The 15798-nt window shown below is 31.3% G+C and overlaps 1 protein-coding gene across 1 annotated transcript in view; it reads right to left on the bottom strand.

Moving 5' to 3' along the window:
• The window catches only part of LOC148614799 (uncharacterized), a 38419-nt gene that overhangs the window by 13924 nt on the left and 8697 nt on the right, over window positions 1-15798 (bottom strand). The window contains exons 8-11 of the mRNA XM_088589173.1: window positions 14395-14509; window positions 13985-14124; window positions 12280-12441; window positions 2898-3050 (exon numbers count right to left, since the gene is read on the bottom strand). Coding sequence (XP_088445299.1) covers window positions 2898-3050; window positions 12280-12441; window positions 13985-14124; window positions 14395-14509 — 570 coding nt within the window. The remainder of the gene's footprint in view (window positions 1-2897; window positions 3051-12279; window positions 12442-13984; window positions 14125-14394; window positions 14510-15798) is intronic.

The raw sequence follows: 15798 nt of genomic DNA, 5'->3' as shown, positions 1-15798 counted from the left end.
CTTTTTTTTTATAAAAAGAAGAGTAAGCGTTCTTTAGTATATAGGTACATTCAGTAAGTTAGGAAACATTCAATTTATCACTCATCATAAATTACTATAATATCAAATACTGTTAACAATGTTCATTCACCATACGATAATCAACAGTTTTCATTTTTTCAGTAGCACTTCAATTAATCTGATTTCATTCGTAGATTTACCTTGGAACAAAAACAAATCTGACAGAACCAGCAGCCTACACTTACAGTTACACAGAACCAGGAGATAATAAGATTTAACAAAATATTTATTTTTTAGGAAGCAATGGTTGTTGTAATAAGAGGGCAGGAGATATAAATAACAAACTAAATGATAGATGGTTGACCTGGTGATCATGAGATCATATATGTACAGTGTAAAAGGGATATAACTCCTGAAAGAAAGTACCAAATAAATATATGTTGGACAGAAACACAGACAAGGGGATCCCTGTGTATTCCTTTCCTGCAAAAAATGGTGTAAATAAAAAAAATATAAATAAAATTAAAAAAAAACTGCACAAGTCTACAGTAAAAACAGACAATTTAAAGTTTAAGTTGTAACAGGAAGTTTAAAAAGATAATGAAATCCCATGAGCTAATATCTAATTTCTATCAACCAAGTGAAAAGGCACCCTAATGATACACACATGACAAACAAATGAATATAAAAACATTTCGAGTGCAATCATATTACTAAACAACATTCCTTAACAAATGTCACCACTTCAAAAAAAGAAAAGGATCTGTCAGCAGAGGACTACCAGATTCTAATATGAAACTGTTTGTTATCAACTGAATGCAGACAACAGCCAAAATTATTAATCTGGAGCATGGCTATTTCAAATAGAATTAACCCTTCTGCCAGATTCTAATATGGACTTGCCTGTTGGCCTAGATGCTCCTCTTGTGAACATGAAACCTCTCTCTGTTAGACAACATCAAAATGTTTTGTAGGGAATATTATGTAGCTTAATTAGGATCAGGTTTATTTTGGATGTGATTTATTAAAAAATCCTTTTATTCTGGCAAAAAGACTGAGGAAATCTTGTATTATACGTCAAAATGCCAGGCAATGTGAGCATCTAATTACACACCAACATGACTGACATACCGACAGGGTAGAAAAATATTAAAATTAATGGAATCAATTCTCCCTCCAAACAGATCTACATAACCTAAACAGCAATAACCCTTGTACAAACAAATAAACTATGATTTATTGCTCATGCTATAGTGATTCATTGTTCTGAGTCCTGAGCTTCATCTACAGGAAGTATTATATATTTCACTAATGGTTGTTTCAGCTTAACCAGTGTTTTAGCATTTGTTTTACTGGTTCCTACCATATCAAACAGTTTGAAGATCATTTAATGTAGCTTGCTTCAAGAGAAAAACATGACTGTATGGTATGGAAAAGCCTTTAGTAACTATACTAGTGCAGGCCATGAATGCCTATGTTCATCAATATACATTTAAGGAATGATTCCAATTTTTTAACAGTTATACAATATAATCTAGTTAGTGGCAGTTGACATTTATAAACATAAAACAATTTATAAAAAGTGTACACTGGCCCAAACCAGGCTATTGTGTATAACCTGTTAAATAATTAGAAACATTCCTTATAACTCAATTTCTAATGGGTGATAGTCCATATATTACTTATTGATTTGTAGTCAAAACCTTATTTTGATTGAGATTATTTGAATCATGGAGTGCAGAAATAACATAGTTTGCTCAAAGAGAACCAAAAAAATCAGAAAGCTTGCTACAAATTAAATTAAGTTATGTACTTATAACCTGTTAAAACCACAGATCTAAATTGCTTAAAATCAGTATAATTACCATAACTATTAAATTTAGTTCTACATAAAACACAACTTTGTATCTCATTCAAAATACATGTATTTGTAATCAGCTAAAAGTAATTTTACTTAAAACTTCTACAGAAATAAAAATAGCATTTTAATACAGGCACTTATTATATAGATGAAAAATTCTTATTCTAAGAACAAAACTATAAAGAATCAATGAGTCTTTTCAAACCCAAATAACATCTGTAAGCACAGTAGAAAAGTCATTATTTCAAGTACTACGAGAAATTTAAAATAATAAAATCAAGATTGTGAAATTTCATTGCATAATTTTAATGAATTTAAATATCATTTAATACCAATTCAACCTGAGTTTTACCACATTCCCATGCCATTTCCCCGTCATGCACTGGCATGTTCAGAGAAAAGTTTAATTCAGCTCCAGCAGTGACACTAAGCAATCAGCCATAATATCAACAAATTTTGCCATGTTATTTCAGTGATAGAACATAATATTTCAAATGATGCAAAATTAATAAACTCAGACAAGAAGTTTTGTAGGAATGAGTCAATTATTTAGATGTTCCTGCCAGAATAATCTATTAAGTTCAAGGTACTAGTATACAGAAAGAAAACAGAGGTTCTGGCTGTATAAATCAGCATATTGTCTACTTCTATTAATCAAACTTTTACCAAACGTTGTACTTTTGATCAAATCAGAGCACCGAGAAGGGTAAAATGTCAAGAGCATACATTTAGTTATTAAATTATTTGCTATAAATTTTGTTGAGCAAGTTTGAAATCCATCTTTTATCTGACAATATGGCACAATTTTACATTGACTTTATTAAATTCTAAAGAACTTAAATCATTGAACAGACCAACTCTACTGGCTTAGATTGAAACCACTTAATGTGTAACCAACTTGCAGTGCACCTGTCCTTTCCACCTGTATTATGATGTTTTATACCAATGCTTAATAACTATCCTTAAGACAAACTTTTCCCAATAAAACTTCACACAGTCCTAAGAATGAAATAATATCAATACAGTCACAACTCACCTTAGGGTCGTCTGGTGGGTCAAACTGGACTATCCAATCAACTTGTGGAATATCCAGGCCTCTAGCAGCTACATCAGTGCACAGTAAGATTGATTCTTTAGCATTACAGAACTGGAAAAATGACTGTGTTCTTTTGGTCTGTTTCTGCTTCCCCTACAACAAAAGAAAAGATTATCCTGTCTTCCCTCACTTATATAACTTATAAATTCCTCATAATAGATAAAAAATGTTTCCAGTTTTGAAACATTTAAAATCTTCAAGACATAAGATCATGTAGTGACAGGCATTTGAAGAGCTCTATCAGCAACTTACTTTGAAGTGGGATGACAATACATATTTTTTTTGTGTTGTGATAATGTGTGTATCTAAATCAGTTTCAACTCTGCAGGATACCAGGACACACAAAAGTTTAGTGTTCTAGGATTTTATAATAAAATGCTTTGAAGGGCACAGCTTGATATGTGTTTAAAAACATTTGACACAGGATAAGAATTTCACCAGAATCAAAGTGATCTCTTAAAATCAAAAATGGCTCCAGTCACAACCTCCAAAATCAATCCCAACCATCCTTTGGGGGTAAGGAACTCTGTGGTATAATTTCAAAGAGATTCAATCCCTTTTAATCAAAGTATAATATGGACATCAGGAAAATGCTTCAATGTTTTGGCCCTATTTTGGCCCCTCATTCCTAAAGGGATCAAATTTAAAACCCCAAAATCAATCCAACATGACCTTAAGGGTAAATAATACTGTGGAGCAATATCAGAAACATCCACATAATTTTATATAATAAAAATGATATGAAATGCTTGATTTGGTCCCATTTTGGCCCTATATTCAAATGCATTAGGAGAGATAATCCACAAAGACAAATACAAACCTCCCTTGTTGTTATATAAAGATTAACTGATCAATATTCAAATTAAATATCTACAGAAGAGGACAGCCCATTATGTGACTGCAAAGGATGAGGGTGCATAAGGTGCTGTAACACCTACTAGAAGATTGAAATTATCTTCTTTAATGAACTCAAAATTGTTCCATTTTTTTAAATTAAAACATTTTGTTTCATCTGAATTTTTAACAAATCAACAGAGAAAATGTATTTTCATTTATAAAAGAAAAAAAACAAAGTTATATGCATATTCAATCAGTATATGATAAATAAAGTAAAAAACAATTACACCTCAACTACTTGATAACACTGCATATATCTTCCTAACCACTTAGCTGTCACAAATATTTCTCCTGCTTAACTACAGACAAACAGACAGATCCCTGAGCAACGTGTTAAATGTATCTGAGTACAATAGATGAAACATAATAAGCAGGAACATGCAGTAATCATTGTTGATAAACTTATCATTACTTTTTGTTAAATCAACAATACCTATAATATTTGCAAAGTTTTAAAATATATATAAATGAGAAATACAAAAATGAAACTTTTTCATTAGAATTTATGATTACAAATAGCAGTAAACTAATGTGGGAAAGTTTGAAATAAAGACATCTATATAGGTATTAACTCTCCTCCTTTTGGCTGGAGCCTCCTGACATTTCATCATAGATTCCGTAATCTCAAATGGTCTTGTCTGTCTTCCATTGAGAGTTTAAAACCTGCTGGGTCAGAATTTTTCGCTATTCATCTGTCATAATGATGGGGATGAAAAGGGAAATTAAGAAGCCCAGAAGTAACACACTTCAATTTTAGATCAAAATAACATGGGGTCTCCTTTTGTAGACTTTCTGAAGATTAACATCAATGCAAACAATATCTTTGTTTAATGCATGAAAGCTTGGCATATCTTAAATTCGGGTTCGAAAACTAATTTCAATAAATTTCACGTGGATGTTCATACCAGTAAACCTCAGATGGTTCACGGTCAAGTCATGCTTATAAAACCAGACAACCTACAAGGCATTATTGCACCCCATTGTTTATGACAATAAGTATATAAAATCACAAATCCTGCTACTTTTATAGTTAAAGGTCTTCTTGGCCATGCTTTTCAAAAACTTTCTGTTGGGAGTGTCCTGTTGCCAACTAAACCTTACTCTTATAAGATTTATAAATGACCAAGCAAAGCTCCTACGTTGATGAATTAGTTTATTTAAATCAGTTTGCTAAAAGAATTAGATTAGTTATTAATGGTGATATAATAAAGGAAGTTTTTTGTGATGGTGTGAAAAGTCTATGATATTCTGTTCTGATTCTATTAACTTTGTTTATCAAAAGTTGTTTTTGTGAAACTTTCTTTTTGAACCAGAGAAAGGTTGGAACTGAGAGTTAAATATTCCAGTATTTTACTAACTCTCCTGTTATGAGTATTTTTTATTCATTTTGTGTTCTTCTTGTTGCTGGACTATGTATGTACTTGTCCACAGTGTCATAGTGACGTAAGTCTAAAGACTAAAATGATGTTAAAATCTTTAAACCATATTTCCTGTTTCTATGTTTTCAACAATCAAGTGCAGTATTCCACTTCCAATCACTCAGGGTAGGTGCAGTTCTGGTAGGTCAAGTGCAGTGCTCTAGTATTCCACTTCCACTCACTCAGGGTAGGTGCAGTTCTGGAAATTTATTTATTATGCTCTTTTTTCCCTTTGTTAAGTTTTGAAAGCAGACTTTCATTGTGGGAAAGTTAATCTTCATCATTTGATAAAACAAAGTTAATAGAAACAGAACAGAATATTGTAGACTTTTCACACCATCACAAAAACCTTTCTTCATTACATCATCATTGCTAACTAATCTAATTCTTTTTTGCAAATTAATTTTAAATAAACTGACTAATTCATCACCATAGGAACTTTGCTTGATCATTTATAAATCTTATAAGAGTAAGGTTTAGTTGGCAACAGGACCCTCCCAACAGAAAAGTTTTGAAAAGCATGGCCAATAAGACCTTTAACTATGAAAAGTAGCTGGATTTGTGATTTTTTTATACTTTTTGTCATAAACAAAGGAAACCTAATTACTTCTTTGATCAGGCACTTTCAATCATCAATACCCTACTGGTTTCCTAATAATACAGATTTATGTAATTGTTTTGTAAGGCACAAAGCTTTTCAAGAAACAAATAAGAGATAGTTGCTGACATGTATTATGTAAGAGTAAACAGAGCTGTTGGTGTAAATCATCCAATCACAGATATGTAGTGAAGAAGTAAATAAAGTGAACAATACCAAATCTTTGTAGAAGAAAAATCAAGGGAACCAAGATTTGAGTGTTAATCAAAAGAATATGATCCAAGGATAAAGACTAGACAGGAAAAACATACACATACAACAAAGAACATGAAATAACCAGAAAACTTGTACAAAGAAACAAAAGTAAATGAGAAACTTACAATCCACTAAAACCTGGTAGCATGGACCAGGTGCACTGGTAGGGTAAACAGCCACCTTCAGCTTCTATTATATTTTCAAAACTAATACAGGCATATATGATAATCAGATAGGGAAAATCTATGTTGTGGACCAACATTTTGTCAACATTTATCTCCCTTTGGAGCAGGTGTCTATTCAGAATACGTAAGGTTTTCCATCTGATATCGAGGATACATTAGAAAATCTCGAAAGTCAAAAGGAAATTTCTCGTTATACTGACCCTGCCATAAATTTTCTTTACCCGGGATACAAATGAAAATCATCCATATGTAACCTACCAACAAAATGAAACAGCCTGTAAATTTTAGAAACACCGTTGTATATGTCTGCAGGGGATTCCATTTTCATTCGAGTTACCTCTTTTTTCTGCATCTGAATCCGAACCGCGATTAGAGAGACTTCAAAATTACACCTGCTCTTACAGGAGGTAACTCTGCAAAAACAGGATAAAATATGGCTGCATCCCGAGCTCCGCAAGTAAGGAATAGGTAATGATGGACTTAAGATGAAAAAGAAATGAATAAATCACACTTATTAGAGAGCAAAAGAAAATAGTTAAATCTGACTAAAAACTGCTGTCAGATTTACATTGAATTGGGCCCTAAAACAATGCCCCATTTCATCTTACCAACATACCACAAGCAGCCTTTCAATGAGTAATATGGAATTAATTAAATGAGGGAAAAGGAATTCAAAATTAAAATACTTCATTCTAATTAGAATTATTTGAGGAACCTAATCCTATTCTAAAATGAGGTTAATGCCAGTGATAATCAGAAACACAACAGAATCAATTATCTTCTGTCATCTTTTTTGTTTCTAATTTCAACATATTTGTTTCTAAAAACTTGTTTTGCTATTCCATTATTAGTAACTTTAATATGAAAAACAATGCACTAAAGTAATAGCATCTTTCAGCATCATTACACCTCTTTCATTTGTTTGCAAATGATCTATGACTAGTGTTGCAAAGCAGCCAGAAATTACAGACGTAGGTACACACATTTACTTATTATTTTCCTAGTATCCATGTGTCTAGCAAATATTACATGACAAATACATATGGCATCATCACATGACCCTTCCCATGGTTCAATTAAAACATGTCTACCTTGTCTGGAAGGTATCCAGGTTGGTTGCCAAGGATTGAGGTGTGTAAACATTAAGAAACCACTGTGTCACTGAACTTAGACTAATTATCTCGACCAAATGCTCAAAATCAAAGAACTTGTATTTCTAATGAAGAGCTATTTAGCTTCCTTTTTTCTTAAACTAGTTAACAAGAGACTTCTGTATCTTATAAAGGCTACACCTGATAATACTTAAAATAGCAAATTACATGTGTAATGAAAACATGAAAGGGGTAGTAAAAAAGAGAAATTCTTTTGTAGTTGTATCAATAGTCATTTATATGATTCTATAATATTTTGCAGAAAAGAAATTAATAGAAATATCTATAAAATAATGGGCCAATAATTTAAAACCTAAATTCTTCTTGCTAAATGATTTCTTTTTCATTGAAGAATGCAAATGGGTGATTTTTTTAAAACATTTATTTACTTCACATTAAGTGCAGGATAGGTTTAGGATAGGCTACAAAAATTACAACACCTCTTTGAACATTTATTTCAATAGTGTAACTCGGTGGGTGTTTCTAGAAAAGCAGAGGACACTTAACCTACCAGTGCACCTGGTCCATGCTCCCATTTATTTGTGGAGTCCGAGTTGCTCATTTGCTTTTGTTACTTTGTGTGTATGATTTTAGTTACTTTATGTTCTTTGTTGTGTATGTCTGTTTTCCATGTCTGGTCTTTGTCCCTGGATTACATTCTATTGATTACCGCTATAACCTTGGTTCCCTTGATTACTCTCTATTAACATGTTATTATCTGTTGTAGATTCACAATTTGTGGAAAAGAGGAAAAGTTCTGATTTCTAAAAGAAAAAAATCAATTTGAGTAGTGTTAATCATGATTTCTTTAGATTTAAACTGTCCAGTAAAACCCCTGAATAAACCTATGCCAATGGTAGCATTACAGTAAAGTTAAAATTATCAATAGTCTACGTAATGGAATATATCCTATCTATTGCCAGAAAGAAAATAGTAAAAGATGAAAAGTAAAAAAGATGCACTCTTGCACTTGGCAAACAATTACACTGATGTTTTAAAACTTGTGAGACATAATTTATCTTTGGAGTTTGTAGGTATGATAAGATATCAACACATGTTGGGAAATCTGTTATCATCACTTTAATGTCTTACCCATTTCCTTTCAAGTGACCCATGACCATTTTATAGTAATATGTAGAAAATTAATTATTTTCTACTCCTACAGAATTAATCAATTTCAAATTATGTAAGCAGTATAATAAATTTGTACTGATAATTAGCAATATTTTTATAAGTTATAAACAGAACTTTTGGATTATACAGCACATTTTATTTTCATCGGTAATAAATCAGTCAGTGTCATCCAGTCCATCAGTAAGGAATAGTTTTCAGTGCAAAAATATTACTTGGTAAAAGGGAGATAATGCACATGAACACTCTATGTGGTCGAATCAATTCCTCCCAAAATAGCAAGGGCACATCCCATTGTCACACATTTTTATTCAATTTTTCTAAATAAATGAGAAAATATTTCAACAGAAATCAATCAAAATATTGTATCTGAGCATTACTTCCTAAGAATAGAACTAAATTAAAGAGCTTAACAAACACTGAGGAAATTGGCAATATCAGATGTAAATATACAGTAAAAGAATTATGAAGCAGAATTCTGTGTTAAAAAAAAACAGGTCTGTAATAATTGACCTAAGGATTCTCCAGGCATTTTCTGCTCTTATTATAAAAATAAAAGAGCTTTTTAGCAATCTAGAAATTGCATGAAATTATAGAAGACTATATTACACAATAGAATAATTCAGGAAATAAATATTGTGATGATGACATTGTTTCTATATTCTATAAATAATTAAGCAAATCCACATTGACATTTTAAAATGGAAAAAAAATATAGGTTAACATGTATTTGATGAATTGTATTACATGTACCAGTAAGTAGGATGTCATACTGAAGCTTGGAAGTGCAATATAAATGTACATAAATCTAGGAAAGATATTTACAAACATCTGACAATGATTATCTTGCATGATGCACATTTAATGTCTGGCGTACATAATATATAGTGTAGGAGTAGTTATACTTACAAGCTGTAGAGGAAGCAATATAGAGTTGTTCTTATGAACCCCTAAACCTTGTTTGTTAGTTCTCAAATAAAAGCTTTGCACCATCACAATTACCTGCTAGTATTTCATCTACACTTACTCAATCACAGTTTCAATTTAAATATGAAAGGGTAGTATGTGACCATTTCCAGGGACAAGGTGATGAAATTAGATCAGTGTAATAACTTTGTGGTAAAGGTGGTTGAAAGCAAGCAACTACAAAACAACTTGCGAAATGAAAAAAAAAATCACTGTTCAAGGAGGTAGACCTATGGTAAGGGATATAACTCTTGAAATCAGAGATATGTTTGTATCATATTCAATTTTACCAAAGCCTTTCAAGCTTTCATTTGAAACAGAATGAAATCAATCCAATTTACTTTAATGCTTACATGAAATTGATGTAAAATGCTGAATACAAACGTTCCAATGATTTGTGTCCCTTACCTTAGCTCTACCTCCTTAATAAAAGGTGTGAAATATAAAAATAAACAAGAAGAAACATGCTTACAGTACAGAGATGTTCCTAGCAAGCCAGACTTAAACAATCAGTAAACAAGTAGTGAATTCTCAATCAAGACACAAATTTAAGGCATAGTATTACTCATCATGCTTAAGCTAAATAGCAAATTCTAATTCATTTCAATAAATGCTTTACTTTTTGGCTGACTAATGGGACAGAAGTATGGATGGTAGTAAAACTTAATGCTCCTGATGCCCATAGCATGGGCATAACAATACATTCCCCCCTCTGCTAAATTTTTGGCAGTTTAATAACAATCTAGCTAAGGCTATTCCCGAGTTAATTATGAAGGGGGGGGGAGTCAGGAGACACCTCTATTAAAATTTGATGGGTGTTTGTTCTTTACATTTCATCCTTTAATAACAGTGAAAGAAAACAATTGTAAACATGGTGGGTCAAATAAAAAGTGCCTCCCAACACCCCATTCATTTATTTCTAGAATAGCTCTTATAAGATTCAGTTTTTTGACAGAAAAAAAACTGTGGTATAGGTAATTAGAACTTGAAAGTTAAAAATCTTGAAATTTATTTATACTGGTCAAAAACAAATGAACAGCAGTGCCACAAGTGCATGATACGCTCATCGTCTTGTGAAACAACAACATAATAGATATGTTTCTGGAATAACACAGGGTTGTACAGGATGTCATGTCAAGTATATCATCACTCATTCCTGCTTAATTATAAGTTTATATAAGAGACAAAAATTGCCAACAACATCTTTTATATGATACTAAATGGAAGCAATAATTCTGATTAAGGGAGCAAAGATTTTTGAAATGAAAATTTTGCATGTCAACACATAAATTGAAAATTTCAAAGCTCCATAAAACAGAATGTTGAAAAAAGAAATAAAAATTGTTACAACATGTTTCAGCATTCATGGCATAATGTTTCTCTAAAATAAATAACATATATTGATTCTTTCTAAGGACTATTCCATCAATAAATGTATGGGAAGGTTGGAAGGCAGTTTTCTGTGATCTAATCATTCATACATATTTTTTAAGGATTAATGCACTCCATATATTCCCCTCATGCAGCTCGAAATGTAAAAAAAAACAACACCACTGTACTCAACAAACTCAATAAAAAATTAAATAACTCCAAAATAAAATAAAGAATCATTACCAAAAATTATACAGATCTTCAGATTAGTATAACTAGCAAGTGTGTGAAGTTTTATGCAATAATCATAAATCGTTTTATGAGATACAGTGCGACATGTGAAAAAAATAACTTCCTTAGTTACAAAGTCCTGTAACTTGAAGTTTTAATCTGATTTCCACCAAGAAATATACAGACCCTTTTGACCATCATAAGAAACATTTATTTTAAATTTCAAGAAATTTGCACTCCAAAATACATCCCATCAAAATTTTGACAGGCATATAAAAATCTAAATGGAGGTTAGATATAGTAATACCCCCAGAATTCAGTCTTTTTAAATAGTGGATAAAAGACAGAAATGGCTGGATTTCATTAAACAGGAAGTAGATGTCCGACAGGCAGTACCTGATGCTAGGTACCATGTAACCAAGAGGCTGCAATTAGTAGTTGATGAGAAAAATGTTATGAATATAATTTCCCCACCTGACCAACTAATATTCACCATACTGTAACCAAAATTTTACTTAAATTTGGCTGACAATCAAATAAACTTATATTTTGGATCCCTCAGACATCCATGAGATATCAATCAATAAATGGTCTTAAATTCAAAAATCTAAGTATAAGTTTTATTCATTATATTATGGAACCTCAAGAAATAATTTTTTCTCAAAATGTAGTTGAATTTTGACCTTCACCTTGGGACACAGATAAGAATGAACTTGATTCAAACCAGATTTATACATAAAATATTTTATCAAACCCTTTTGAAACTGTCAAGAAATAAGCAATTATACAAAGATATATAAAATGCTATTTGTTGGTCCCTAATTCCTTAATAAATGGGGCTACTACCAGGTACTCTTATAATCCAAAACTTCTGTTGGTGGTTTAAGAACCTTGTGTCAGTCAGCTCCATTGTCTACCATTAAAAGTATTACAGAAAAGCCATGTGTCTATGAATGAAGTGGGAGCAACACACATTCCTTTAAATATAAGAATGCAATAAAATATGAAAAATCTAAATAGGTTAAAGATGTATCAACAGAACAGCAGTATACCAAATTTCACATGTAAAAAAAAAGATGGAATATAAAATTCAACTACAAAAGCATATTTGTAACTTACATGTATACAGGAGACTGGTAGATCAATGTAATTTAACAGCTCATGGTGATACTTGACAGATTTACAGGAGCTGAAGAAAACCATCACTTTCTTTTTCCTATTCTTCTTCAGAAAAGTGAATAACAGCAAAAATCTCTTCTCTGATGGACACACAACATAACCCTGAAATAACAAAATGAGACTGATTGGGCCAGGTCAACAAAAAATATTTTATTTAAAATTTTGTGATTTTGGAAATATTGAATATTCTTGGCCATGACCATGCAAAAAGATGGCTTTCCCTTGAACAATTGCAACCAGGACTCTTTATTACTAGAATTTTCTGAAGGTCTCTTTTTCTCTAGCAATAAAGCTCAGAAATTTGGACCAATTTCTTTCAAGCATTTCCTATCTAATGTTGTTACATATGAAAAAATATGTCACATATTATCTTACAGTTTTAGTACCAAAAAAGTTGATAGGTAAAATATGTTGCAAAATGATGATCCATCAAACATCTCTCTTTCAGAAAATTTACGAGGGAAATCTCCTCTTTTGGGTTTTCAAAGATTAATACCTATGTAAATAAGCAAATTTTCAATTCAGAAAATATAACAACTAAAGAAGTATGAATGTAATTTTGAGTAGAATGGCCTGAGGAAAACTATTTTCTTTAAAAAATAAATTAAGTTTTATTCATCAATTTATAAATGAATTAAAAATCTAACAACCCTGAGAGTGTAAGACAGGGAAATCTCACACACACAGGGAAGGGTAAAATTCCAAAATCTCTAATTTCTAGCTAATTTTCACACCCCCTGATCATTTGGTTATAAATATTTCTCGCTCTAGAGAGTTTTCTGTTTCTCAGTATTTGATTTTAATTGTCCTAGTTCCCACCTTGAATTACAGTGATGGTCTAAGGTGTTTTATTGTCTTAATACAAGATAAATTTTAGAATTTTCTTACACTGAATACGTTTTTTGATGGTAGTTATGAAGCACACAAAAAGTCTAAAATTGACTGATTTATGATTTTAGTTACTTTATGTTCTTTGTTGTGTATGTCTGTTTTCCATGTCTGGTCGTTGTCCCTGGATTACATTCTTTTGATTTCCGCTATGAACTTGGTTCCCTTGATTACTCTTACATTATTCAGAATGTTAATATGCGTGTGACGACACGTTTGTGTGAAAATCTGTATTGCAACGATTCACATGGTATTTAGTTTTGGGGATTTTTTTATATTTAAAAGGCATTTGGATTATTTTTGTCATAAAAAAATTAATAGAAACAGATTTTACAATTACAGCTTGTTGATTATAAAATTTCAAACATCTTGAGATATTTGATTTCTGGGCAAGCTTCAATATTAAAAATATGAAAATTTATTTCTCTTGATTCTAGAAATTTCATAATAAACTCACTATTGTAGAAGATTCTATAAATTGAGGCATAGAGAAAATCCTACCTGAGAAAATCAGAGATTTAAAGTTTTTCTAGCAAAATTGTTTTCTTTTTTATCACTTTAAAATTTTGTGATAAATACCCAAATTCAAAACACCCTCCTTGATACTATTTCATTGTATATAAAGATGTCTTAAAACATTAAAATATGATATCACAAATATTGCATGTTTTATCTCACCTGTGGGAGGGATAAGAAATCTCAAACTGGTGGAAATATGCATATCCTTATCTTAAAAGTGAGTATCAAATAGTTTTACCTGCTCTAATCCCTCAACTGTAGCCTTTTCTCTTTTATCATCAACACCAACATACAGTGGTTCCTTTTTTAAAGAAATGCGAGCTAAGTCTTCTATCTTCCTTGTTTGAGTGGCAGAAAACAACATGGTTTGTCTCCTTTCTGTAATGAACATCATAAACACTTTACAAACAGAATAGATTTTTAATTTAGACAACATTCAAGTGAAATGTATGCAATCTGTAGGTTCCTCAATAATCTTTTAATATCGATATTAATGAGCTTATCTCTAAATTCAAAAGAATAAATATTCTCCAACAATGCTTTGAACCCTCTCTAACCTACTTTTCAGGAATAGGCCTCATATAAAAAATTCAGTATAATACTGTTTTTAAAAAATCAGCACAGAAACATCTGCAACGTCCTACTTACTAGGCAAAAGTTTCACAATCTGTTTCATTTCTTCCTCAAAACCAATGTCTAGTATTCTGTCAGCCTCATCAATAATCAAACACTGGAGGTTTTTGTACATAAAATGTGATGTGTTCTGAAAAAGTAACAGAATTTGTATGAATAGGATAATTCATTTTTTTTCTTCTCTTTCCTTTCTTTCTGGTGATGTTCTATCTTAAATACAATTGTCTTATAAGCTTTTAAATATCAAATATGTATTTTCACAAGATTGAGTGAAAGCTTTTTTAACACACAATAATTTATAAATATAAGTAAAAAATAAGAATGATATAATTTGTAAATTGGCTCAATTAAGTATAAATATAAATAACAAATAAGTGAACAATAGGTGCATTTAAAAGGTTAAATACAAATACAAATAAAATGAAAATAAAACTTAATAGACTGGGCCTCCTTTTCCATGTTATATAAAGTAATACAGTCAAACCTCGGTAGCTTGAACTCCAAGGGACCATTGAAATGTGTTCGAGTTATCGGGAGTTCGAGAAATTGGAAATTTGAATATTTCCGGATTTTTTTCCGACTTTACCAGTAGAAATTGCTTACTTCTTACATTGTGTTAGTTCGTGGATCCTTTTCATTCACTTTCAGAAGATTATGTTGATTTGTGGACATTAAAAATGCTGTGTTTGCCTTTATAAACGTTCAGAGTTCAAGTTCCTTGGTCAATAAATTGTTTTTATCTGATTATCTTTCATGCTTTCATCATACCGACTTCGGAACATTCTCAAACTTTAATCAGTACTATGTTAAGATCAAAACTACCTAATTAGTGATGACTCAAGTATTACCTGTAATTAACTAAAATGACTGACTAATGATAGGGTTTCAGTTTTTCACACCTTTTATTATCCAAGCTGACAAAATGGCTGACGAGTTCAAGTTAGTGATGGTTATTCTCTAAGATTTACCACCGAACAGACCGACTAGTCAGTTTGAGTGTTTGAGAAATCGAAAATAGAGAAATCCATGGTTATTTATATTGATTATATAGGAGAAAATTTTGGTACTTTGAATTGTGTTCGAGAAATCCCAGGTGTTCGAGCCATCCGAGTTCGAGCGAGTGAAGTTTGACTGTATTTGTATTTTATATTATTTAGTTCCCTTTTACCTCTTGAATAAGGCTATTGTTCACTTATCTATTTTTAATTTTACAAATAGTCTTGATACCTCAAGACCATTGTACTGGTTATTTAAAAAAAGTTTCCTTTTAAAAGGTATGCATAAGGGCTATTTCATGAGGTACTCGGGGAAGGCACTTTTTCACCCATGGAAGTTCTATTGATATATATATTAAACTTTATATTTTGTCAAGAGACCTGAACATCCATGCATATTCAATGAATAAAAGCGCCTTCCCTC

This window comes from Perna viridis, chromosome 6 (assembly GCF_037379345.1).
Source record: "Perna viridis isolate PV_CMFRI_1.1 ecotype Kerala chromosome 6, ASM3737934v1, whole genome shotgun sequence".
Lineage (NCBI taxonomy): Eukaryota > Metazoa > Mollusca > Bivalvia > Mytilida > Mytilidae > Perna > Perna viridis.
The sequence above is the reverse complement of the archived record's forward strand: the minus strand, read 5'-3'. Positions and strand labels throughout refer to the sequence as shown.